Here is a 25,923-nt window from a genome sequence, read left to right on the forward strand (position 1 = left end):
CGTTGTTTACCTCGTTCCTTTGTGTTTACCTGGTGGTGTTTGAAATTAATATTAAATCGCCCCCTTTGTATTCCAGAAAAGAGACTCATAACTTTCTTTCTCGTTCACAATAATAAATATTCTTTCGATGCCGGGGATATAGTTTTCTGCACCTCTGGGACTTTTACAAGGTCGTACAGAACTGAGACGAAAATGATAATGTCTTGATATAGAGCCTGTGAAAGCTCAATGATTTTACTTTTTTTTTTTTTTTTTTCTCCCCGGCAGAGTTTGAAGAACTTCTCCCAGCCTCTTGTACCTAAATTACGGTTAGCGTCGGTATAAAACGAAGCGTCTCATTTAAATGCCCGCTGATTGCTCCGATTGTTATTTTTTTTTTGAGGGGGGGGAGGAGGGGGGACTGATGGGAATGCTGGAAGAGATTTAGAAGACTGAAATGAGATCTGAAAATGATATGTCGTTGGTTTCTGAGGGTCGTGCTGCTTCCGCTTATCCAGTCATCAGCGCTTCGGTGAGCGGCCGGCGTCGCCGAGTGGAGCGTTTCATTATCGGCCTCGCTAAATCGTTCTCTCCTTGATCAAACCCCCCCCCCACCACCACCACCACCACCACCCCACCCCCCACAAATGCACTTTGCTGGGGGGGGGGGGGGGGGGGGGGGGGACGATCATTTGCAGGTAGCATGTCGCCGCTACTCTTCAATTACTATTATTTTTATTTTTCCTGCGTTCCAGGATGTGGCAGAGATGCCCCCCTTCCCCCTCCTCCCCCCCCCTCCTCCTCCTCCTCCTCCTCCAGAGATTTGAGACGGCAATCCCAGAATCAACAAAGCTCCTCTCGCGGGCTGTTTGACATCAGCTAATATAGCCGTTATTAGCGGAGAAGCACTTCCACATCGAACAATAAGAAGTTTATTTGACACGTGTCAACCCTCTCGTTTCTAGTCATTATTTTCTCTTTGGCTCCACTCGACTCCGCCGAAACCTTTCATGTAGCTGACTCCTTTGATCTGGTGCCTTTGATGGCGGGATTGTAAATACAAACCATCGTGTTTTTCGGTTGCCGTCGGGGGGGCGAGCTCCTGACACCTGTATCTGTGTGTGTGTGTGTGTGTGTGTGTGTGTGTGTGTGTGTGTTGTGTTGTGATTTTGTTCGTCGGTTTCTTCGCGCTGATGAGGCCGCCGCTTTCTTAGTTTGAGGCACCCGAAAATGCTGCACGTCAGCCACTGTTTGTGCTTCCCCTCGGGTGGGTGGGGGGTGGGGGGGGGGGGGGGGGTGGGGGTGGGGAATGGGCGGGGGGGTGAAATAATCCCAAGCATTTGTTATTGTGCTGCAGACATGCTCAGATTTGGGTTTCTTACTCAACATAAACAGGAGCTTATTATTTAATCATGCGAATCTTCAGGGGGAGTCTAGTTTGCACAGGTACTAATTGGCTGAGATTTGAAACACTACATCCAACGTTATGAATAATAATCGTGTGCTCTTTTTTTTTTTTTTTCGAGAGCAACTGGGAATCATTAAGGCACTCATGAAACATACCTTTTACATTTAAATGATGTTTATAGTAATCCAAACAAAGTAAAAAAAAATAAATAAATAAATAAAAAAACCGCACTCTTCTCCCAGTTATTGTTTCAAGTTCATGACAAATATTCTCCCCTCCTTCTGAACCACTCTTCTCCCTTTTTGTCTTCGTTTGCCAGATGATAGCTGCAGATTGAGCGACTACCGTCGGCTGAAGACCAAGACCCTGGATTTGCACGACAAGCGCTACATGGGGTCCTCCCTCCGCGGCAACCACAAGGACAGCATGGCTGCCAAGAAGCAACTGGTGGATGTGATGTTCAAGCGCTTCGATGCCGATAATAACGGTCAAATAGAAGCCAGCGAGCTCTCGCAGGTACGCACTTTAAAACGCCGGGAGATATTCAGCGTCATAAAACAACAACAACAGCAACAACAACAACAACAAAAACAAGACGTCCTTCAGGCAGTTAACGGTCACTCGAGACTTTAAAAAAAAAAAAAAAAAAAACTCGAGTAGCTGCTTGCTACTCCACACGATTTCTCTCGCAGTGTGTCAAAATTACATTTGAATATCTTAATGAAAAGGAGACCACAAATGAACGAAACCATCTGTGCGCTCGAGTGTTCCAACGAGCCACTTTCGCGTCTGCAATAATTGTTTCCGTTTTGCTCCTCTTGCCCTTCCCTCTGGTAGCCGAGGTGCGCGTGCTCAAGGTAAATCTTTTGAAAAGCAACGTGGGGTCAAAGGAGCCGTGCGCTCACGGGAGGCTGCAGCCTTTGACCAACGCTACCGAGAGGGACGTTGTAAAAAAAAAAAAGAAAAAAGAGAAGAAGAAGAAGAAGAAGAAGCAGCTTTTTGATGCTGCCGTGAGCTACGAAGATTTTTGTTCCTCCGCATAAGCAAATAAAGTCCTCTTGTACCCGAGGACTGATTTAATATAGAAAGCTGTTTGAATAATTGAAGGGGGGTAAGCAACCCGCGGTGTTTTTTTTTTTTTTTTTCAGAACCATGATATCAGTTGCTGTTCTAAGGTTCACCTCCCGCCGATCCGGTACGGCATCCCATCTGCGCGGGGGTCACCTTGCTCAGATTTGTCGATGCCCTTTCTCCTTGATGGAGGAGGACTCGTGAGATTCATTTGAATACATTTTTATTATTTTGTATTTCAAGGCATCTAAATACCACCTCCCTCCCCCCCCCCAAAAAAAATAGTGATATTTTCATATTATTTACATATTTTTACATGTTTTTACATGAAATGTTGCTCCGTGCCGGCGTGAGAGAAATCAATGCTCCGTAAGTGAAGTGCGAAGTCAACAAACCAGGTTGTTCTGCGTGCTGCGGAATAATATTACCGATGCGCCCCGAGCGTGGATTTGAATATGCCCTTTCAACCCGTCGAATATTACTTTTGAGAGATTGTTCAAACCTCTCGGTGATGCCGTGTGTTCTATACCAGAATGACACAAGCCAGTAATAATTAACATCCGGATGGAGAAGCTCGTTTCAGGGCTGCTTTTAGCTCTTCCCCCCCCCCCCCCCCACCCCCTTTCCCTATCGAACCTTTACACATACGGGAGTTTTGGCTGATTTCATACAGCGCCAACTACGCATCACTTACTCCCAGAGAAAAGGCGCCAGGGAAACGTTTCTGGAGTTGTCTGAAATTAAGATCAAGGGTGAATTGCAGGCGGCCCCCTCACGCGGGTTTCAACTGTACTCAAAGGTTGTTCCTTTTTGCATGAATACATATTTATATTAATGGAGCTCCCTGACTTTGAGGTACGCATTAGTTAACCGAGGAACACTCATTTTCCGAATTGGACTTCTTTGCCTTTTAGCTCGGACAATATACAAGGGTGGATCAAAAAGTTGCAAGATTGCTCCTGTTGCGCTCAAATGGTGTGCTGCACGGAGCAGAGGGGAAGCTGTAACCCTCACGAGTTCATATTATAAGTTACCGCAACCTCGGCACCTGAGTTAAACTCGTTTTTTGGGACCGGTGGAATCCGCGGATTTGCAATTTTAACATGGACCCGAAACTTGAGCAGAAAACGCACAAACATTTTGTTTTACTTGTATTTTTTGGGGAACAGAAAGAAGTCCCAGTGAACCCGTGAATTGAATGTTTTCCCTCAAAACGTCACAGTTAAGACTCTGTTTACGTTCTGCTCCTGTGGGATGAATTCACATGCACATCCCAGAAAAAAAAAAAATCACCCACCTGCTTGCTCTTCTGTCGCGTTGCTCCTTCGGTCTTGGGCGATGTTGTTTTTGCTGCTCCTGCGACACGAACGTCGCTCGAAACATCTCGCCCGGCTCGATGCTTTGTCGCTGTAGACTTTCTGAAGCATTTGAACGAACTCTCTCGACGGTTCTTCTCGAGAAAATGCAGTCCAAACTACCGGTTCGTCACGCACCAGCGACTAAAAACTTCACCTACGCGCAGGAAACTTTTGCCTCGTCATAATGACGGCGTAATAAATATCAGAGTAAAACAGCTTCATCAGTGTGGATAGATCACCTTAATAAACATAGGCAGTTGTGGGATGATAGTGCCTCAACGTGAATGTGCCTGAATGTAATTACAGATTGGGTCTTTAATGAGTTTTTTATGCTGGTGTTCCATCAGAATGTAATTTCAGAATAATTCATGGCTCAACCTTTATTTTCTCTCCAAGGGATGAACGTTTTTTTTTTTAATTGCCACACACGATACGTAAGTGTTCAAATTCACTCAGATTGTTTTGTGAAAGCAATGTGCGTATTTTCTTTTTAACCTCGGCTGCTCGGGTTGGAACTGCGGAGCTTTTTACTTATCGACGAACGATTCATCTGACAGAAGACAGGAGATTAATCCCAAATTAAATGTTGGCGTGATCAAGCCCTCACGACCAAATCGCACACTCATCACCAAAACGGCAAAAAAAAAAAAAAAATACGGCTGCCACCCTCTCGCCCGAAAGCACTCTTTGTATGTGGAGTCGTCTCTGATCCCGTTTTGAAATTCTGGAGCGAAAAATCCTTCAGCCTGGCTTACTTGACATGCCGGAGTGTGCGTACCAAGAGTCACGGGGACCAGTTGTGCCTACCCTTTTAGTCTCGGCTGCCCTTTTAAAATGGCAAATCAAAACTTCCTTTTTTCTTCATGCATTGTCTGTATCCATCACTTGACCAAAGACGCTGCCTGAAATTTTTACCTTTTAACCGGATAATTTATACAAAAAAAAGACTTCACCTTGTCCGCCACTGACCTGCCGTAGCCCCGTCTGCCATAACTGCGGCGTTTAGTTACTGCAAGAAAAAACAAGGATGGAGATTTTTTTCTAGGTTAGCAAACGATATGTCATTATCTTGTTGCAAGGAGAAACTGTTCGTTTTTGTTTTTTTTAAATGCGTTAAAGAAAATGTAACTGGTAATATTGCAACTAAAACTACTATTTGAATTATACTATCCACAAAAAACCTTCTATTTACAGTCATAGCTTTTTGAGAATTTGTATTTTATTTTTTTTATCCTGCACAGAAGTGTATTCAGCGTCTGTTATGCAGTTCTGTAAATATTTTTGAATTATTTCGAAATGCTTGTATTTTTCAAAGGTATTTCTGCAGGAACCTCAAGTTCTGTAATACAAGAGTATAACGTCAAGGTATCTTTTGGCCAATACATTCGCCTTTTGTAAATCCATCTGTAGAGGTTTTCCAGCCCCCCCCATTTGTACACGGGTACAATACACCATCTCGTATTGTTCGTCAGAAAGAGAAATAAAGCTCAATAAGAAAGAGGCGGACAAACTTTGAAGACACTTTTTGAATGGGCAGGGAAATAATGTGTAAATGGAGGGGGGGGGGGCGTTGCGTAAACGACACAAACGCATGTCTGTGATGTCAGACAATTGGTCTTGAAGGTTGAACAGAAAAATAAGCTATCTCAGTAACTATTCCCTGATCAGAGTCTTGTGGTTTTTGTGTCGAGATAATGTTGTTCTGCCGGTGAAAGGCAGCAGTGTAGAGATGCGACCTTGCCAACAGCCTTTGAAAGTGGACCAGTGCTTCATGCTGTATTTTCAAATATGCACGTTCGCCTGTAACCATCGTGCGTGATGTCCGTGTTAGAAAAGGTTCTGAAATGAAGCGCGTATCGAAACGAAGTGGTAAAAAACTTGGAACCGTGAGATAGGTCTTCTGTCCGACCTACCAGCCGATGGTCCATTGGCTTTGTAAATTAAGGTTTGAGCCGAAACAAGCAGAAGCCGCAAACACAATAAACATTACATCTGGTTAGCCCATCAGTGATGTGCCTCGGATCATTTAGCTCGCAGGGTCAGCCGAAAGCCGATGAACATTCCCCGGCGTCCTCTTTTGCTGTGATTAAATAGTCTTTCTCTGCAGAGAAGTGGCTGAAAATCAGCAGAACCACGCGCGTGTGTGTGTGTGTGTGTATATGTGTGTGTGTGTGTGTGTGCGCGCGCGGGGCAAGGCGAGTCAGAGCTAAAGCATCAAAAGCCTGCGACTTCCAACACTTACCAACATCTTAAAGGTCATCCAGTCAAAGACAGGACGAGACAGAATTTTTGTGTTTCAGAACCTTTCTTCCCGCGAAATCTACAATACTTAGCCGAGTTGTTGTTTTCGACCGGCACCGTCCTTGTTGTCCCGAGCAGTGTGGAGCCAGAAGCGACCATATTTGGATGAGCTGGTGGGGAACGAGCGGTGGATCTGACTCCATGTGATCGGAAACCGGGCGACCCCCCCCCAAAAAAAACAAAAAAACAAAACCCATGTCTTTTTGAAGATTATTTTATAATCAATGACGGGATTATTTTCAGATGGAAGAAGTGTAAGACGGAGCGACTTTAGCTAAGACCGAGATAACTCATGGAAAAAAATTGATTGACTTTGAATTTAATGAGAGAAGTTGAATGGGAGTCTATGGAGCCTGAGGCTTTTTGGAGCCGACCTCTAGTGGCAACTCGGTGGTAGTGAAGCTTACGGGCACTTCCGCATCAGCCTCATTTTTCAGAGCCGAAAGCTACGTCCTCTTTTTTTTTTTATATACAGTCTATGGTTTAGATGCAGATCAGTTATACATTTTAAAGTCCCATTAAAAAAAAAAAAAAAGGCGAAACACTTATTTTATTTTTTTGTAGACTTGGGGTGTTTCCAGGTTACACGAAGGATATGCCATTACAGGTGACTCCTACATTTCGGAGTCATCCGCGAGAGGAAGTGCACTGATCCGGTGAACGATGCATGATGTATAAAGCTGTCCCCCGTGATCAGCATTTTGACAGCTGATCTGGTATGATGGATGTTTTACTGCCAGGGGCCATGCACAGGGTGTTGAATAGGATCATGTTTTAGCAGGTTGATGATAACAACTGCAGTGTTTGGTTGTTGTCCCCCCCCCCCACAAACATTCAGTGAGTTTCACTGTGGCAACAGTAATCAGAAAAGTTTTAGCAGTTGTCGCAGCGTTGTGGGACGAAACTTTAGTTTCAGGTTGTTGAATGTTTTTTTTTTATTTTAGTTTTTTTTATGATTTCTACATCTACATTAAAATCCTAAAGGTGTAGTTATGTGTCAGCATCTTTTCAATGGAAGGAAAGAAAAAAGTCCAATATTTATGTGCAAGCGTGCAGTTTTTTTTAATGCTGTTGCTACATCATATATGTATGTATGTAGAATATATTCAAACAAACCATCTGTATTTTAAAGGAGGAACACTTTCTCTTATTTATTTCATTTAATTATATTGCTGTTATAAACATAATTGGTTTTGTTTGTAAGATTTTTTTAAGTGAAGCATTAAGGGACCAGAGCAGTTGGGGCGATTTGTGGTCATACCAAGTGCAGTAACACATATATTAACATGTATAACATATTTTATATAAAGTGTCATAAACCATTTAGTAGTGTTGTTGTTAATACGACCACCAAGATCAAATTCTTGGACGGAAGAAAACAAATGAAATAAGTTGTCTGTAAATGTTTTGCCGATTTGAGAGACTTGCCAGATGCTGTGTGTTAATCAACAACATTTCATTCCATTAATAGAAAATTAATGAAATGTTCTTCTTGTTTTTCCACGAACAATTTCTTCAGCAAGGTTGTTGTATTTAAACATTATTTCTGGGAGTCAGTGTCAGAAACATTAGCATAAAGATTCTCCAAAAAGATTTTTCCACCTTTTTTTGTTGTTGTTGTTTTAACTCAATATCAATGCATTCTCATTAAAGGTCATCAAGCAGGAAGGTCTGTCCAAGGACGTCTCTGAGTGCACGCTGTTCGACCTGCTGAAGTACAACGATGTCAACGACGACGAGCACCTGACAAAAGACGAGTTCTACACGGCCTTTGGTGAGCACAGAGTTTTTCTCAGTGACGCTCTTTTTGTGATAAGAAAACGCCATTTCAAGTTGTTAAATCGTAAAAGAAAAAGACTTGAAATGGGATTTTCATACTTGCAAGATCCATTTAAAAATCAATCGAGAAAACGCAGCTCAGATGCGACAGAATGGTTTTGTATTACTTTTTGTGTTTTTGTATTTGTATTACATGTCGAAACCTGTTATTCACATCATCCTCGTGGCATTGTGACTAGGTGTCTGCTTCTTTTTTTTTTTTTTAACGTTTGATTTAGTCTGACATTAATCCAATAATTAAGATCAGCCCGCAACAGAAAGAATAACTCGAAACCACAGGAACTGCAGTAGTCTGTAAGAACTTGTGACATAATTAATTTGCATGCATTTCTTCTTCTTTTTTTTTTTTTTATCTTGCTGCTTGTCTTCCGCCTGGCATGAAATATTAGCCATCTGTTTTAACTTGTATGAACCGTATGGTCTCCATAAAAGGGGCGGGGGGGAAATAATTGAATTAAATTCAGTGTTTCACTTTGAAATCTGAGAAGCAACTTAACTTGTTCTTCATATCCGACCTGCCAGTCGTTTTGGGGACTTCTCGGCAATTACCAAGTCACGATCGCGGTAAACTTGGAATAAATTTGGGCTATCTCGCCAAAGTTTTACCGACCGAGACCTCCGGATCGTTGCCAAGTGCGTATCGTAGGTCCTCCAAACTTTGGTCCACCGTAAGGGATGGGGGAGAAAAAAAAAAAAAAAAAAAAAATGAGCTCAAAGTACAATTGCTTCTAAAAAAGAAAGCAGGTCACAACTACAGAGAAGCTTTCAGTTCAAACCAAATCCCATTAGGCGACATAATGATGACAGGTGCTCTGCCGTATCTCTGTCGCAGGAACACATGTGCGCCTCTTTCCTTCCCTTTCTTTCCTCGCCGCGCTCTCGTTCACGGTTCCTCCCCGTCTGACATTTTCAGTGGGCTCAATAACCTTCTGACGGAATATCCTCTGACATTTGGCTGGCTTGACACATTAAGCAGTCAGAGGGAATTCATAATCAACCTTCATCTCGTCGGCCCTTTTGCATTTGAAGCATTTCTCCGGGCGGACCAGCCGATGGCGAAGGGAGTCCGGCCTTCGTCGACCGTTCTCCACATTGTACGCGAGATGTGTGCGGGCGGGCGAACCCCTTTTGGCAAAGTCACGAAAAGAAACGAAACCCCTCGGCCTATCTGGGGAGAGATTTCCTTCAACAGTTGAGTTGCTGTTATTCTCCAACGACTTCCTTTCTCAGTTTTCAGATCGTTTCCTTTTCCTTTTTTTTTTTTTTCAGGCTTCCAGCTTCAAAAGGAAATTGGATATTTACTGAGAATAAATCTCCCCCTTCATGATGGGGTTTCCTCCTCTCTTTGACTTCTTTTTCATTCTTTATCCTTAACGTTGTTATTTTGCAACCACAAAACGGTCGTCCCACTGTATGAAATGATCGTCGTTCAAATCCCTTCATTAAAACTCTTGCTGGAAAACCGCTTATATATTCTTTTTTTTTTCTTTCTTTCTTTCTGTCGAACAATAATGTGCGTCTTTGTCAACAACTCGGCCCGTCGCCGGATTTCTCCGCGCACTGCCGGGAGCTCCCGAAGCCATCTCGCTCTCTTTTCCCTCTTGATACTGAATTTAGACGAGTGCTTTACGTACTTGGAGGTCGCCGTAGTTCTCAGGTGGTGTCTTCTTCACTTTTAGTCACCGTTGAAGCTACTTCAAGATGCTGACTGCCAAAGAGCCTGTGACCCTCGGTGTGCCGTCGGTGGCGTCTCGAGAAAGAAAGGCTCATAATAAGGCCGCCTCCTCAAGAGACCCGCAGCTGTATTGAAAATTTGAGTTCGTCTCGTTTCAATAGAAATGTATTCATCCGACTATAATAACAGCCGCGTTTTGAAAGTAAGCAGAAGGATTAATAACGAGAGAGAGGCGATGACGGCTGTGGCGCGGAACAAAAACAAAACCGACAACCGGCGGGTAGTTTTGTCAATGTGGGTCACCTGAAAGCTGCGTGGAGCTGCGGACTCGAGCGCCGACTCTCGGCGGGTCGGGACGGCACCGGCGGGTCGGGACGGCACCGGCGGCTCTTTCGCACGAGGTACCGAATCAAAGCGGGAGCCGGACGACTCCGCCCGAGGAGGCGCGCGCCGTGCAGCGACGGAGCAGAGCTCACCCGACACGGGAGCTTAAACGCGTTTTACCCGTTTGAAAAATCACCTGTAAGCGCCACCAGATGTACGGCGCCGCGTATACGACCCCGCCCCGGTCGCTGGAATCATATAACGCTGTCGGTGAGATTCACGTCGGGAAATAAACGCTAATTGGAAACGCATTACTTTTTATTACGTTATTGGACTGACTTAAAAAAAAGAAGAAAAAAAAAAAAAAAAGAAAACACGAGTCAATCAGATTTACCGAGCATGGTTAATCTATTTTATTACTGTTGGTGCTCTTCCATATTCGGGTATAAAACAGCTGCATAATGTGGCACGCCGTTAGAGCTGCATTTTTTTTTTTTTTCCTTTTTACAGTGAGAGCGTGCTGATGCGACGCAACGATAGGAATCCTGCAATAACAATTTGAGTAACAGCATTAAACATGTATTTCGGTGACGGTGTTGGCCCGTGGCCTCGCAGACCGCGGCCGCGGCGCCCGAGGCGGAAACGCATCGTTCTAGTTTTCCCCCACTTCATTGCCGACATAATCTCTTGAGTGGCAGCTATAAAAAAATAAAATAAAAAATAAATCTATGCAAATACCTTAAGCGCTGTCATAAACCGAGCGGCGTCGTAAAGTAAATCCATCGATCCGGTGTGTCCAGAATTACGCTGCTGCTCGGAAAACGAACGGCAGTAAACGCCGAATGACTGTTTTCCAAAACAAACAAACAAACAAACAACAAAAAAAAGCATGGCAACATTGTTTGTCAGGACACAAGATAAGACTTTAATGTCCATGCATTATTCATTCATTCCTCCTTTGCATAGACTGGAAGGGAGGGGGTGAAGGTGGGAGGAGGAGGAGGAGGAGGAGGGGGGGGGGGGATTTGATAATCAATTTGCTCCAGCTAGTAGTAAGGAAACTGTCTGGCAGAAGTGATGTCTTTTAATTAGATGATGTTACAGATATGAATGATGTCTGCCACGCTACTGATAGTCAGCGCCGTGTCATCGTTGAATAATTTGGAGAGTGATGGCTCGGCGCATCGTGGGTAAACAGATAAGGTGTCATTTATCACAAAGTGTCATTAACTTTTAGCTGGAGAGTGACACAAACGCGTCGGAGCGTTTGGCTGTCAGACTTTTAAAAAAAAAAAAAAAAAAAATCAACTACATGCGGTTTCGAGACAGATAAAAAAAAAAAAAAAAAAGAAGCACCGCCGCTCTTTTGTAGGTTTAGAGTAGCCTATATTGGGAAACCAATAGTACTATGATATAATATAATAATAATAATAAGCACAGCAGGGAAAAAGTGCACCACATACAAAAGAACAGCAGTTACCCTTCCTACTGTGCCACAGTGAGTCAGTGTGGCTGCACTATAAATATTGTAATTGCATATTCTGGCCTAAATAGTTGCCACAAAGTAGCCTGTGGCTCACAACTTCACTTTTCTTTGCTGTGATAAAAGTCCGGCAGCTCGTATTCGCAGAGCCGCTCCGAAGGGCCAATCAGCTCCAGCCTAACATTTTTAAACTCTCGCTGACCGGAGGGGGGAAAAAAAAAAAAATCGCCAAACCTTTAGCGTTCAGTGCAGAATAAAGGCCCGGCACCCCGTCAAGCTGGTGGCGTTCGGGCACACGGGGCTATAGGTCAGTCGCGGCGGTGGCCGAGTGTCGGGCAGGTCTCGCCGCGTGCCCATTGTGTTAAAATGAACCCGAGGACTACGCCTCAGTAGGCTGGAACGACTGCAAACGATTCCCCACGGATTTGGCCAGACCTATATATTAAAAAAAAAATTTTTTTTAAATGGGTGTGGTTTCGCACCAGGCTGGCAACAAAAGTACAAGAGAAGGGGAACGAAAGTAATATCGGAGAAATCAGATTATTCATTGCGAAGGGTGGAACAGAAGGCGCGACATTAGTTCAAAGGGCACGCGGGGTGAAAGTGATCATTTAAAAGTGCACTTGTGTACACGTTTTCCATGTGTTTATACATGTTCCTGTATCTGGTTTTCTTTCTTCTCTGGAGCTGTGCGCTCGGCCAAAACAAGATAGTCAAAATCACTTTTGTGCAGTCGGCGCTCCGCGGGACGTCTGCAGCAGGCCGCTCAACACAAGCGATCGCCGCCCAAAAAACTTAGGAAAAGGTCCAACTTGTAGTTTGCCACGAGCAACGTCTCAAAAAGAAAAATAGAGAAAAAAAGAGACCCCTTCTGATTTTCAAGTTTATGTATAATTTCAACTACTGGCGGTGAACAATGTCTCAAAGGGAGCCTAAAGTTAGCTAATTGCTGCCATTGAAACGGCGGATACAACCAGGGCACACGGCGGGATGCTGCCTCATGTCCGGTGGGCCTTTTTTTTTTTTTTTTTTTTAATAAGCCCTTTTGAAGTCACCCGGACAATCGCACGGTGCTTTTGCACCTCACAACTTAAATGTTATTCGTTTGGGTACACTTATTTTTTTATTTATTATTTTTTTTATTTTTTTATTTTTTTTTATTTATTATATTTATTATTTTATTTTATTTTTATTATTTTTTGCACCTCGCGGCTTAAATGTTATTCGTTTGGACACACCTGCTGAAAGAAGTCTCCACGCGTCCAGACACGCTGTTTCACAGACAAACGGTGAAAATGAATTCGACTGTGTTGGGAGAAGAAGTGTTTTTGAAAGCTCCCTCGGGGGAGAGGGTGGGGTGGGGGGGTGAGAGGTTGGGGCAGCAGCTTCTTGGGCTCGAAATCTCATCGCCCCCCCTAACAACAACAACAAACAACAACAACAAAAACCTCCTTACACATTATACACGTTTGAAAAGGCCTCGTTTGTTATCGCGGACACATGTAGTTGTCCTACATACGATCGCTCGAGTTAAACCCCTTATTTTAGCTCGTCTCCGACGTGTCCGTCGACCGCGGCGCGCTGGAGGCGAGTTCGGACGCAGCGTTTATTCATTCAGCGCATATCACCGGGCCGAGTCGCAGCGGTGACCTCAATTGTGCATCTCCATCAAGCCCGAGTGGTAATGCTGTTTGTGCCGCACTGTGGGACATATCTCAACCTTCTTTGGGTGCCAAGGTATTGATCTGAACTCCCGACACCTCCTGATAAAACACCCAGCCGAGGAGATGCAGCTCCTCGATTTCTGCTGACGCGGGGAGCCCTGGGTGTGCCCCAGTGTGTTCCCCGAGGGTCCGCCGGGGGAGCCGGCGTTTGCCGACGTCGAGTAACAGTACAGCTTGTTGGTCGGCGCATTTCAAAATATGTACCGTATAAAGAAGGTGAAAACTAAAACTACTCATTTCAGTTGAGTGGTGGTGGTGGTGGTGGTGGTGGGGGGGGTTATCACATTTAGATGTTCTAAATGTTTGTCTGATCAATTTGATATATTTTTTGATTCAATTTGGGGGAACGTAGCAATTTTGACCGTTTTCCCTTTTGCTTCATTTTATCGCGTTAAATTTCATCTCCCCTCTCTTTTCATTTCATTTCAATGCGAGACGGCTCGGGTCTTTTGTGTGTCGGTGTAATACCTACATTTACTGAAAGTTTTGACGAGCTTGAAAATGAGTTGACTTTCACTCTTTAGTTTTTGTGAAGAATATAATTAGACAGCCGAACCAACGGTCAGGCCTCCTCCAGAGAAGGCTGCTTCCATCAAGTCAAGTTTGCGGTTATTCAGCACCCGTGGCATGGCGACAATTAATGGATACAGAGGCTTTTACTTGTCAAAACCCCTGCTGAGGTTTCTATTCACAGGCAAAGAGAAGTGGTGTTAAAATGGCTCCATAATTCATGGTTCGTTTTCATAACGTGTGCCTTTATTACCTCAAATTTCGAGAGATTTTAAAGAAGTTTAATTCATTTTTTCTTCAAAGTGATCCTCAAATGAACGACAAGGGGGATCTTTTTCAATAACTTGTTTTTCCTTTTTTTTTTTTTTTTACTGTAGATGACCAAGTAAAGACATTGTTTGTTTTTATATTTCAGTCTTATTCGTTAAAAACAGTGCACATCTTTTCATGTATTTGTTGAGTAAAGAAACGATTATTCCATTACCACTGTGTAATTCTGTTAACTCGGCTCATCTTTGTTAACGTGGTGGAAAAATACACCTCATTGAAACGTGCTCCGATCTTCCCGAAAGAAAAGTCTTAAAATTACGAGCTCCTTTGTCGTGCGTGAACAAAATTATTGATCCACTTTATTCAAGCTTTGAAAAATAAGCAGTTTGATGTGATATTTCAAGCTGACTGTTGTGTTCGTTTAGTATCGCAGGTGTCTTTTAACTCCTTCAAACTGTTCAAATGGAAACTGTAGAAGTTCTCACTGAGCCGTTTGGTATCTTTGTATGCACCGCGTTGAACATGGAGAAGAGCAAGAAATGAAAAGGGACTTCTGGGGAAAAAAGATAAAATATATATATATATATATATATATATATATATATATATATATATATATCTAAAAAGGCTACAAGACCATCTCCAAGCAGCCTGATGTCCCTGAGACCACAGTTTGTTGCGGTATTGAGAAGTTAAAAGGTCCCTGGCACTGTGGCCAACCTCTTCTGAAGTCATCGCAAGGGAAGAAATTGACTCTAATCCCAACAGAGGAGGCTTTTTGGCGCAAGAAGAATATATTCAAACCACGTACAGCACAAGATGGGCGCTGAGAGCGAGGTCTGCTCGTAATATACGTCGCTTCGCGGCAGGAGAGCCAGGGAGAGCCGAGAACATTAAAAAAGACACGCCGGTGATGCGTGTTTTCAGGTCCCGATGGTTCTGGGAGAAATGGCCTGAAATTAGAGCTTTAGAGACACATCAGCTCTACCAAGAGAAGGAAAAGAGGAAGCTTTCAAAGAACAGAAAACCACCCCCACTGCGACACATGGTCGGCGGCTCACTCGTGTTAGGGGCTGCTTTGCTGTGTTCGGCACGTGATGCTTTTGGAGACGCGCTGGAAAAACTGCTGTGTCAGAGAGCTCTGTCTCTGTTATCACTCAGGATAAACATCCCAAAACATGCATCCAAAGAAATCAGCATGAACATAAATATATATATATATTTAACCAAATAATATATTAAGGTTTTAAACATTTTAGTCCATGCCCCTTTGTTTTGTTTTTTTAATTTGCTGTATTATTTGACATTTTTTCCTTTTACAAATCAACCGCAGTTTGTCTGTTTTATTATATGTTGAATAGAGAATGGTGCATTATATATATTTTTTCTCCCCCTTTTTAAAGTAGAAGAGTACCAGTTATTCGCTTCCCTTTTTGCCATATAACCTAAATGTCTTCGCAATTCTGCAGCAAAAATAAGAATTGAAATGACCCGTGATCCACTTGATGCTCATATTGGGGTTACGCTCTGCAGTTTGAAGTTTCACGATGTATCATAGCGGAGATCACCGGATGCTTCTGTGAATAGAAATGACAGAAATCGTCAAACAAACAAACTCTGACCGGTCACTGTTTTGGAAGAAATATGCTTCTACACTTCAACAGCTACACTGCTGAATAACCCTTATCCAGATCGTTTTTGTTGTTGTTGTTGTTGTGTTGGTTTTTTTTTTGTTTTTTTTAGGAGCAGCTCCAGGTGTTTGTCAAGTGGTAGATCTCCAAAAAACACCATGAATAATAAAACGACAACTGCTGCCGAAAAAAAATGGTGTGACGGTAAATAAATGGCAGTCTACAACAGTGGCCTTTTCCAACAATCCTCAGAGAGAGAAACGTATCATTGCAAATGTTTCCTCCTCGGCAGACAGCCTTGGCGGCGGCGGCGGGTCGGGTCGGGTCGGGTGGAGGGCCGTCAGCTCTGGGTTGGACTGCCAGCTTGATCAGCTGCTAACGTTAGCATCCTTGCTATTCTCAGTAGATACAAATAGGGTGCTTTAAAAAAAAAAATGCTGGTATTCTGGTCCGATTTTCAGCAGTTTTGAGGTCGAGGTCCGTCCATTTAATTTGGGGCTTTATTTATTTATTTTTTTTTACAAGTCGCGTACCGAGGGTTAGTTGTCCGCCCTTTCCTGAAAACTCAACAGAGCAGGGAAACGGACAAAATAAGCGGTTTACAGAAACGGGAAAAAATGCGTCAGCTGAAATGAAACGGGTGCACAGGAACTAAGTCACTAAACGGTAGTTACTGGACGTAACTGCAGTTCTGTGAGTACGTTCGTATTTTGTTGTTTGTTTGTTTGTTTGTGTGTGTGTGTGTGTGGGGGGGGGGTTATGGATATGGGTTGTGAACTTCTTAACTGCACCGGTGAAGATTTAATAAAGAGCCCCACTTTAAGTGTTTTATTACAGAGCCAAAAGGTACAACTACCTGCCACTGAGCTTACTTGTGAAATATTTCTGTGCGCCGGGGGTTTCTGAGCTGGCTGGTCAGCTTGTGACTCTTTTTTTGTTTGTTTGTTTGTTTGTTTGTTTGTTTGTTTTTGTTTTTGAGGCTTTTGAGACTGCGGATTTCGAAGGGCGAATTTTTCATTAGGGCCACCGACGGGTCGAGTTTAAATTTCAAGAGAATCCTCTCGGGGGAAATATGAATTCGAGAGCCCTCCGACCGAGGGCTTTTCTGGCTGTCGGGATTGTTTAGCGGTTTTGGGCGGTGACGGGTTCATCCGCTTCTCTCTGCATTTGAACGTCTCCCGTCATCCGTTCGAAGGCGTCGGCGCGCACCACTTGCCGGTCGGGTGGGAGCGTACGCTTAACCGAATTGACGGTGCAGCCGGGGGAGCTGTTTTGGACGCCGGTGCTAAATATCACTCGAGCCGTTATCGCACGCAAACGCCCATGTTGGTCGGAATAGTGAAGGACCGGGCGTCAGTCACCGCCGAACCTGCAATACGATAAAACAAACTGCACGGTCTGATGCGGTCTAAAGCCTGATGATGAAGAAATATGACGGAGCTGTTAAATCACACCCTCTTTTATGTTCTTTTTTTGCTATAGCTTTAAGTGCTCTGTGATTTACTTATTGCGGAGAGATAGAGGATTCTTTCACTGGTTGTTTTCCACAAAGGTAGCTGTGATAAAAATTAGTCCAATTAAACCTCCTCTTAAGCTCCGTTGCATACTAATGCCGTCCGTCCCTCAGGATCCCTCCCGACAGCTGTTTTGGAAAACCGAACTTGAGGCTCGATCAGCTGGAGGCAGCGCACTCACCGAGGCCATTTGGTAATGCTTTATAGCATTTCGATGTTTGTTATGTTTGGGTGGGAGGAGAGAGGAAAATGGGTAATAATCATCCTCTCGCCCCTCTACTTTAATACCTGTAATTTCTGTGCATATTTAAGACCGCTGCAAAATCGCAATCTCCTGGTTCGCCAAGATGCAGACGGATGAGACCGGAGAAGCCAAAAGATATTGAAAGACTGGTCTCTGTAGCCGTGCCTGTGTAATCTTTCTCGGGTTGGGACTGTTCGGAGCATCACAATAATCTCATTTAAGTGGAAAAGCTGAGATTCAACATCAAAGGCAGTGCCGCCCTCAAAACGATGCCAGACGTCTTTGACCTAAAGTCTAGTTGGATTTTCGACGTAAACAAGCAGGAATTTATTTACACTGACGAATTCGCTTGTGCAGATGCTGGACTGTGTCTCGGACAATGTTGATTGAACTTATCAAAGCTCTGAAGATCTTAATTACGTGCATGCGATGTGGCGATTAAAACAGCCTCCAAAGTTTACATCTGTTCATATTTTTCTATCTCCTTTTATAGTTTTGAAGTTGTTGTTGTTTGCTTGGTTTGTTTTCTTCTTTTCCACAAGAGATTAAATACATAATACACGAGAGTGTTGGTAAGCTATAAATATAAAAATAAAAATAAAAGGTTTTATGAAGGAACAGACAAATTAAGTGATAACAGCTGAGTCAATACAGAAACAGAAAAATCATTCTGGCAGTTTTTACCGTTTCCCTCCCCCGATTGGTTGTTTTATGTAAAACACTTTGTAACTTTGTGCGGCAAAGTTGATTCTTGTCAAATCTCAATTTTATTGGTAATTGTTAATATAGACAGAAAAAAAACATTGCTGATTCAAAGCTGGCCAATTCGGAAGCGTCGGCACCTCCCAAAAAAGACATGCGCAACGTTTCATCCTCGAAGGTGTTTTTAACAGACAAAAATAAGAGCTCTAACACAATTTAGAGATCACACGGTATGCCAATGTTTACATAAACCACATCATATTCCCCCGCAGCCTGTATAGCCTCAATAAGATATTCATTATGCTAGGCCTCCGACTGCTACGATAAATATTTATGCAAACACGCGACGGTGAAATCTTGCTGGTTTAGAAAACACTGCGCTCTGCAAATGTGTACTCTCATCACGCATGGATCATCCATATGCAACCTGTTTTGTCGACACTACAGTAACGGATTGTTTTGGGACAGTCAGCGTTTTTGGTAGCGCGTGATCAACTAATTGTAGGTGAAGCTCTTAACTTTTGTCTGTCCGCCTCTATTTCTCTTCCGCGATGACTAATTGACATTAAATTGTTAAATACTTGCAAGCGAAACTGTCACAGCGCCTGAAGTGCCTGAAGTGCGTAATGTTATTGTTTGACGCCTGCAAAAAAAAAAAAATCGACCTCTTTCCAAAAAAAACCCGACACCTTTTCACGGCACAATATTCACGTTGTGTAAAAGCACTCGTGACAACAGTTTGAACAGAAAATATAGACGTGTGAATTAGGTGCGTGGAAAAAAAGAAGAAGCCCCAAATGTGGATGTCATGTCCACCAAAGCGTTTTTCCTCCAGCGTATCTTTTGAATGGTTGTTAACGGGAGTGCTGCTTTTTAAAAAAAAAAAAAAAAAAAAAAAAAATTAAACCCTAGCAGCATTTTGAAGTGTTTGAGGGAGTGTTTTTTTTTTTTTTTTCTACGCCGAGTTTGAGCTCTCGTCGAGAGTTTAAAATTTGTTCAACTTCCTGTAAACAGCTGCGCTCGTCCACTGTCACTTCTCACCCAGCCGTCCAATCACGGTGAAGGAGGGGCGGGGACAAATGCCACAAAGGACCGAGCGTCATTTCTTTGTTCACCTCTGCGGCGCTGCACACCTCAGACAAATGAGGAGAGGTTCCTCCGAGCTGACGGCCTCCAGGTTGGTTTGTGTCTTTCCTTGAAATGAAAGGTCCAATTTTCGGTAGCGACGCTTCAAACCGAGTCCCGCTCAAATGAAACCGCTCCTCCGAGCCGGTGCCCGTCCGACTTCGTCGAACCCGTGCTTTGTGCCGACATTTTGACTCCCGGTATTTGCTGAAAACGCAAAACTATCTGTGAAATGATTTGCTTTTAAGACATTAATTAACCGTTAACTCCGCGTAAATTCAGTATCGCAGCAACCAGAGTGCTCACAGACACTCCCCCCAGCTGGCCATTTTCAGAAGAGCAGCTTTGCTTTTCCAGCTGAGGTGGGGGGAAAAAAACAAAAAACAAAAAACGCTTTGTGGAAAACACTGCCGAAAGGCCTTCACAATCAGATTATATGTTCCACACACCGAAACAGAGTTTGTCTGCGTTCGGAGCCGAGCGGAAATGCGAGCTTGAACAGTTCAAAGGCGAGACGTCTACCCGTCAACATGTGGGTTTAAAACGTACTTTAAAACTCACCTGATTGGGGTTTTGTTATTGTTTTCTTACTCTACGAGGATCCGCTTTGTTCCGCAGGGCACTGAGCAGCAGCAGTTCGACATGAAAAGCGAAACCAAATAAATATCAAGTGTTTTCCTCGGGAAAACAAAGCATTCAAACTATTTTCTGTCTCTGTCAAACATCCAAGTCCACAGAGTCGCTCATCTGCTGCATCAGAAACAGAGACTCCGTTCTTCTTGCTTTGGGAGAGAGTTTGCGCAAATCAAGTCAACCTTTGGAAGATCAGAGACCGTTCGCACATATATGTATTCTGGGTTTTTTTTGGTGTTTTTTTTGGTTGTTTTTTTTGGTTTTTTTTTTTACCTTTGAGGCTATGAATACTCAGCATTTTCGGGGAAGGGGGGAGACTTTTATCTCCGCATCAAAATGTCAAAACGCCAGCGCAATTGGGGCTACGCGGGCGTTCAGCTTTAGTAATATTGAATGTCATTGAGAGCGAGGGAGGGAGTGTGTTAGAGAGCAGTGAATGAGTTGCTGAAGAGAGACAGCACGAGTGAGCATGTGTTTGAGAAGGAGGGTGACGGAGCATGATAGAGGATGGAGTAAGAGGGTTGGCGAAGCAACCTTGGTGCAATTTGTCTTCATGCAGCCGGGCCCCTTCGCGGTGTCCTCTACCCCCCCCCCCCCCCCCCCCCGCCACTCCCCCCGACAAGCTTGTTGCCTCCAGTGCAATAGGTGATTTACCTTTTTGTCGTGGCACTGACTGGCAATCCCGTTCTAGGAGCAGTAGAGGAGTAAATCAGAAGTCTGGACTTTACAGTTAAACACTAATTACAGGTTGGACGGTGAAGGTTGATCCTTCCACTCCCCCTCCCAGCGGGGGGGGGGGGGGGGGGAGAGCTAGGCGCTCGGGCCTCAAATCAGAAAAAAAAAAAAAAGCCAATGCCACTTCCTCCTCTGATAAATCTCTCACGGCAGAGGTGCTGGACTCCTGAGTGTTTGAGCCGGCTCCAGCAGCTGAGACTCCCATCTCTCTAAGGAGTTTTCTCATTCAGGTCGGATGCTTCCCCTCCTCCTTCCTTCCTTCCTGCCTCCCTCCATCCCGAAAAGCTAAAGCTATGATGGAGCCCGCCCGGCTGTCCGTCTGTCCACTTTCTTCTTTAAATTCTCCCTATAACTTCACAGCTTTTTTTTTTTTTTTTTTCTATCCCCCCGAGGGATCAGCGGCAAATCGAGTTTGTTGCTCGCAGCGTATTCCAAAAGCATTAAGATACAAGGGGGGGCTGTAATTGAATGGTTAGGGAGGACATTATTGAAGGAGATTTTTGTCAGCGTATCCACCCACCTCCACCTCGGCTACCACGAGGAGCGCCAAGTGGCTGCATGGTGTGTTGATCTGCCGGCTATATTGTTATCGGCGCGAGGGGAGGAGGATCATTGATTAGCCATGTGTGACTGCGGCAAGATCGACTTTCTTTAATTGTCTAATTCAAGTTTTAGGCCTGTTTTAATGTTTTATTTTCCTTGCTTTGTTCTTTCTTCCCCCCCCCCCCCATTTATGCGTTTCTTCTGGTCATCGTGTGTTTTTGTTTGTTGTCTGAGATCTCGGTTTGCCTGACATCTTCAATTGGTTCACTTTTGTTCGCGATTCTTGTCATGAATTTGGTTAAAACTACACTTCAACTTGGCCCAGCCTTTCCTGACAGCGTTCGACTATTAATAAGGGCTTTTATTTCAACATGAACCCCTTCAAATCTGTACCGAAGTGCACTGAACTTGCATATTATTGCAAGATATGACAAATCGAAGACAGAAAACACCAGGTGCCCTGGCTTGTCAAATCTATTGTGTGTGTGTGTGTGTGTGTGTGTGTGTCCATTAGAGTTTAACCTACAGCTTTATTGGCCAGGTATGTTTACACATACGAGGAATTTGAGTCCGGTTTCAACTTCTCTCTCAATGTACAAACACAGGAACAGACATAAAAGAGACATACACACAGCTAAACAATGGTGCGATCACACCTAGTACAAATGGTGCAATTGAATATAGTTCAAATGGTAACGGTGTGTGTGTGCATGCGCTTCGCAATCTTTTAACCGATTAAACTTGGCTCCAAATATATAAGCCGAGTGTAAGAAGCTGTTTGCCTGCTTCAATTTGACATCCCATCGGCTCTGTGATGTTATACCAAAGGGGGGGGAAAAAAAGAGGTCTGATGCCGTTTTAGTTCAGCTTTCTCAGGAAGAGGAGCACCTACTCACCTCACTTTTGGACAGTTTGTGCTTTAGGTGTGAAGTTTCAATTTGTGTCATCCTGCCAGGTAGCAAATGTCCACAGGAGTTTGATATTTAATAAGTAGAGGGAGTCTGCAGTATTTAAGTACAGGACTATGTGCTGTTCTCTGCTGCACAACTGCTTTGTTGAAACTTTACGAGTGTGTTTTTCACACAGTCAGCAGATCCGTGCGCCCTGAAACAAGCTTTTCATTTGAAGAACGTCCTTTAACCACGAGCTTAAAGTTTCTCCTCAGTTGCCACGCGGGTTTAAATACACCTTTTATCAATTCCCCTGTAAAACTAGAGAAGTTTTGCTCCCGAACATTTTGCCTTTCACTACTATTTATTTGATGGCTCTCGTATCAGCTGACTGACGTTGTCGCGTCTTCATTACGCACAATAAGCTCCTTAACTCATCAAACGTGTCCCATCGAATGACTTCTGTCACATTATGACGTCCACGGGGGAGACGTTCCAGTCCCGGAGGAATTTCCCTCCGTGCAGGCCATCACGAGACATTTTATCGTCCACCAATGAAAGAGACTGAATAATGAACAGATAGCGCTCGTTTGCTATTTAGAAATGAAAGATTGATTGGTGCTTTTATGGATGTTGGAACCTGGTTTCTCATTTCTTCTTGGGTAATGATTGGGTAATAACAATGAAACAATTCCGGTTTTTTTATGACCCCAAAGTACTAAAGTAATACATTATACAAATAAAATAATTATTGACCAGAGTTTAATATGTCTATAAAAATCGAATGCTCACAAGCATTATTCACAGATACTTAATATGCAAATATACATGTTGTAGACGCCACAAAGACACCTGTAGGCTATATTATAATGCACTCGGAGGCAGATTTCTACCATACTGCCCAGCAACAAGCTGTTTCCTCCAGTAGAGTGTTCACAGTAATGAAAGCATTGTACCCATAGACTGGATATAAAAGTGCTCGTAGCTTCCGCCTCTGAAAAATGAGGCCGACGCGGAAGTGCCTCAAGCTGCAATACCAACGAGTGCCACGAGAGGTCGGCTCCAAAAACGCTTTCCGTCTCCGTAGACTCCCATTCAACTAGTCCCATCAAACTCTAAGTTAATACAATTTCTACGCGAGTTGTCTCGATGTTGTTAGCTAGAGTCGCTCCTCCTCATTCGTTCTCTGGCGGTCCATCTGAAAATAACCCCGTCATCAATTCGAAAACGAGCTTCAAAAAGCTGTGTTTCGGGGGTTTGATTGACAGGCCTGTGGTGCAGTCATGTTACGGCTTGTCCAAATGTGGTCACTTCCGGCTCTGGACCACTTGGAACCAGCAAGACGGTGCCGGCCAAAATCCGAACTCGAGGCTTCACAACGGGTGACGTCATTATTGGTTTCCACTTGATTGTACCACAGGGGAAATGTGTTTCCCACACTGATCTTAGAGAAGGAAAAGACTTATGGAAAATGTGATTTTTATTTTTTTTAAAGTCAGTTTTTCAAAATGTAAACCTACAACACACGAACAAACTCTCCAGCCTCCCAAATGACCACAGAGTTGGATGAACTTCCCCCTAGCAGCGAAGTCACTTAAACTATGGAGTTATTCTCCAGTCGGAGGAAATGGCTCCTATTAATCCTCTAATTTTGATGTAATCATAGCAGTGATTTACTCGTGCATAAGCGGCGCTTTCACGGGGCCAAATGTGAGATTAGAGGTCTTAACGAAGTACGAGTTGTCTCGTGGCTCCCGGTCTGATTGGCCCCCCGGATCTAAACGGGCTCGCCCGGTTCACAGTTCAAAGACGCAACGAGTCGACCAAACACGGGGAACGAGCGAGAAGGTTAAAACGGCATTCGGAGGGCCGCTGGAGACTTGCTGTAATTGAAGGTGCTCTCATCTTTACTCTCTGGTCTGCGGCAACTGAACACTGTCTGCTGGACCTGCTCTTTCATTAGGTTTTTGTATTTCATGCCCTTAGGAGCAGAACAAATTGAGTCTCTGTTTCCTTTTGCTCCGTTGCTCATTACCCGAGAGGCCGATTAAAAAGCATTCTCTCACCAGGCCGTATTGCATAATACCACCAAAGAATGGATGAGTGTACATTGTACTCGTTGTCTCTTCATGCCGGACACACAAAAGGCGTTAACCAACCGTAGCCGTGCTGACCTCTCACAAACCCCCCCCACCCCCCCACCCCGGGCTGGCGTTGGTGCAATATTTGCTCTCCAGTGTGGGGGGGCTATTAACCGTAGAGGAACCCAGCAACACATCATCATTCCCAGAAAGAGGCTTTGCAAACTTTTAGAGTATCGCAGGAATGCTGAAGCGAGCAAAGCAGGAACTCTAGTGGAGGTTAAGGGGTTGTGTTTCCACAGGGGAATCTCTGTGCCAGCAGAATTTTTTTTTTTTATATATATATATATATATATATATATATATTTCCATGCCACTTTCATCAAAAAAGGGTTTGCACTCTCGGGTTTTTACTCCGACACAGAAAGCCCTGGATTGTTTGAAACTTTTACAACACTGAGCATGTTAAGAAATATTCCAACTTCTAGCCACAAAGCCGCACGCTTCAGATGAGATTCCTGCAGTCAGCAAGAAGGGCAGCGGCGGTGCCTCACCAGAAGTGTCGCGTTTGTTCTTTTGGCTTAAAAAAAAAAAAAAAGAGACGCGTAGTGTCGGACACGGGCGTCTCCCGGAGAGACCCGCGAGGGAACTCGGCGCTTCCATTATAGTGTCGTCACATAAATTATGCAAAGCATTTACAGAGCATTAAACTTAATTCTTTCCCAATTAGTTTGCAAATTGTAATAATTGCGCCGCCTCAGTGCATCTTTAACGGAAAACAACATCTGCCTCTATAGCACAACGGCGGCTAATTGAGACGCTCTCGTATAGTGCCTTCTTGTTTTCAGGAGAAAGAAAAAAAACATGAATTTTGAAACATCTCAGTGGGGTGTTCCTCGTGAATAATGAGCCGTTGGAAAAAAAGAGAAGTCCGTCAAATTTCAGACAGAAGGAAGAGGAAGGACTGACTCGAAACGTTTCCGCTTTGCTGGCTTTCATGCGGAATTATTGAAATTAAAAGTGGCCGTTTTTTCTTTCGCAGCTCGGTGTCTTAAAAACTTCAACCGAGACAATTTTCCTGAGACAGTCTGTGTGTCCCCCCCCCCCCCCACCCCTACAGATGTGTACCTGCTGTCCCTTCCGGACGACCAGAAGGTCAGCGTCGCCACGGTGACGGTCGGCCAGAGTGCCGTGCTGACGTGCGCCATCACCGGGGAGCGGAGGCCTCCGATACTGTGGAAGAGAAACCGTCAGTACCTGAACTCCTTGAACCTGGAAGACATCAACGTAAGAGCCGTTTGTCTCGAATCTGCTGTTTCTAGATAGATTTATACACAGCTAGGTGTTTGTATCCAGTATACACACATTAAATGCATTGTTCGATTTATGATCAAAGGGCCTCGAACGTATGCAGCCATCAGGTCCAATTATTGCCTTTTGACACCATGAAGTATCACCAATTTGCCGGCTCTTGCAGTTTTAGTGCTGTCGCCTTTTTCTTTTCTTTTTTTTTTTTTTTGCAGGATAGTAAATTCCCCGATAATTCTATCCCTATATTTCTTTCTCATCATTTTTCAACTTTATTTTTTTGGCAGCTGCTCAGATTGTCAGCATATTTCATTTGACTGTTGGCGCTGGCTTTGTGTTGCGGGTTCTCTGACAGTAATCCACGATGTCAGTTTGTGTTCTTGGTGTCTGTGTTTAGAGACTGCTGGGAGGGACGGAGATTTTCAGACAAAGAAAGGAGATGAGGGGGAGGGATATACCAAAGGGGGTTCAGCCCTGGAGGAAGGACCTACTTTTACAACGTGAACGTGGAAAAACGTGTGTGTGTGTGCGCGCGCATGCACGTGCGCGGTTCATCTGTATGCGGCGGCCCCCGG

General features: G+C 44.0%; 1 protein-coding gene across 4 annotated transcripts in view; it reads left to right on the forward strand.

The window, feature by feature from the left end:
- Positions 1-25,923, forward strand: part of fstl5 (follistatin-like 5) — a 170,201-nt gene that overhangs the window by 83,801 nt on the left and 60,477 nt on the right. For all 4 annotated transcript variants that reach the window (XM_069170944.1, XM_069170943.1, XM_069170945.1 and 1 more), the window contains 3 exons: positions 1,707-1,903; positions 7,771-7,891; positions 25,161-25,327. In XM_069170944.1, coding sequence (XP_069027045.1) covers positions 1,707-1,903; positions 7,771-7,891; positions 25,161-25,327 — 485 coding nt within the window. The remainder of the gene's footprint in view (positions 1-1,706; positions 1,904-7,770; positions 7,892-25,160; positions 25,328-25,923) is intronic.

This window comes from Embiotoca jacksoni, unplaced genomic scaffold, assembly GCF_022577435.1.
Source record: "Embiotoca jacksoni isolate LCO1_2020_lvr unplaced genomic scaffold, fEmbJac1.0.p SCAF_5, whole genome shotgun sequence".
In the NCBI taxonomy this organism is placed as follows: domain Eukaryota; kingdom Metazoa; phylum Chordata; class Actinopteri; family Embiotocidae; genus Embiotoca; species Embiotoca jacksoni.